Source organism: Apaloderma vittatum, unplaced genomic scaffold (genome assembly GCF_000703405.1).
Source record: "Apaloderma vittatum isolate BGI_N311 unplaced genomic scaffold, ASM70340v1 scaffold16131, whole genome shotgun sequence".
NCBI classification, from domain to species: domain Eukaryota; kingdom Metazoa; phylum Chordata; class Aves; order Trogoniformes; family Trogonidae; genus Apaloderma; species Apaloderma vittatum.
Window position 1 is genome coordinate 1,638 of NW_009697537.1, and position 848 is coordinate 2,485.

Genomic DNA, 848 nt, shown 5'->3' on the forward strand with positions numbered 1-848 from the left:
GCAGCTGAGCTCGGCGGATGCCTTTGAAAGGCCCCGGTCACGAGCTCGGCTATCTTTAGCTGGAGGTATTTATATTACAGGGCAGCGGCGTGGCGGCCGCCGGGCAGAGCAGCAAAGGCCTCCAAGGGTGGTGGGAGCAGGAGGGGGCTGTGCTGGGACACCGCACGGAGGAGCATCCCCCCCACTGAGAGCCACTGCACCCCCGAGCGAGGATGACCCCAGAGGAGGAGGAAGGCTCCCGGGCAGGGTCCCCAGAGCGGATCCGTATCCGGGTGGAGGAGCAGTCGTTCTGGGTGGAGAAGAGCTTGCTGGTGGAGAGCAGCGAGTACTTCCGTGCTCTTTTCCGCTCGGGCATGAGGGAGAGCACCCAGGAGGAGATCGGGCTGGGGGAGCTGAGCGCGGGCGGGTTCCTCGCCATGCTGCGGGTGCTGGCGGGCGAGAGGCCCATCCTCGGCAGCGAGGAGACCTTCCAGGCGGTCGAGTGTGCCGCCTTCCTGCAGGTGAAGCCCTTGGCCAAATACTTGATCCACTCCATCAACTCCGACAACTGCCTCCTGCTGTACCAAGCTGCCGCCATCTTCGGTCTCCTGGACCTTTTCCACTGCGCCGCCCTCTACATCAGGGACAGCTACGCCGAGCTCGAGGAGGACCTGGACTGCCTCTCCGCCGACCTGCTGGCCTACGTGGAGACCCTCCTGCCCAGCACCTTCGTGGCAGTAGGAGCCCACACGCCCACCTTCGAGTTTCTGGAGGATCTCTCCAGGACCATCTGCTACCTGGACGAGGAAACCAACACGTGGAGGACTCTCTCCTGCCTCCCACTGAGTGCCAGCACGTTCCTAGCCGGC

General features: G+C 64.5%; 1 protein-coding gene across 1 annotated transcript in view; it reads left to right on the forward strand.

The window, feature by feature from the left end:
• The first annotated feature begins 212 nt into the window (after positions 1 to 212).
• Positions 213 to 848, forward strand: part of KBTBD13 (kelch repeat and BTB (POZ) domain containing 13) — a 1,366-nt gene continuing 730 nt past the window's right edge. The window contains exon 1 of the mRNA XM_009877684.1: positions 213 to 846. Within this exon, the coding sequence (XP_009875986.1) occupies positions 213 to 846 (634 nt within the window). The remainder of the gene's footprint in view (positions 847 to 848) is intronic.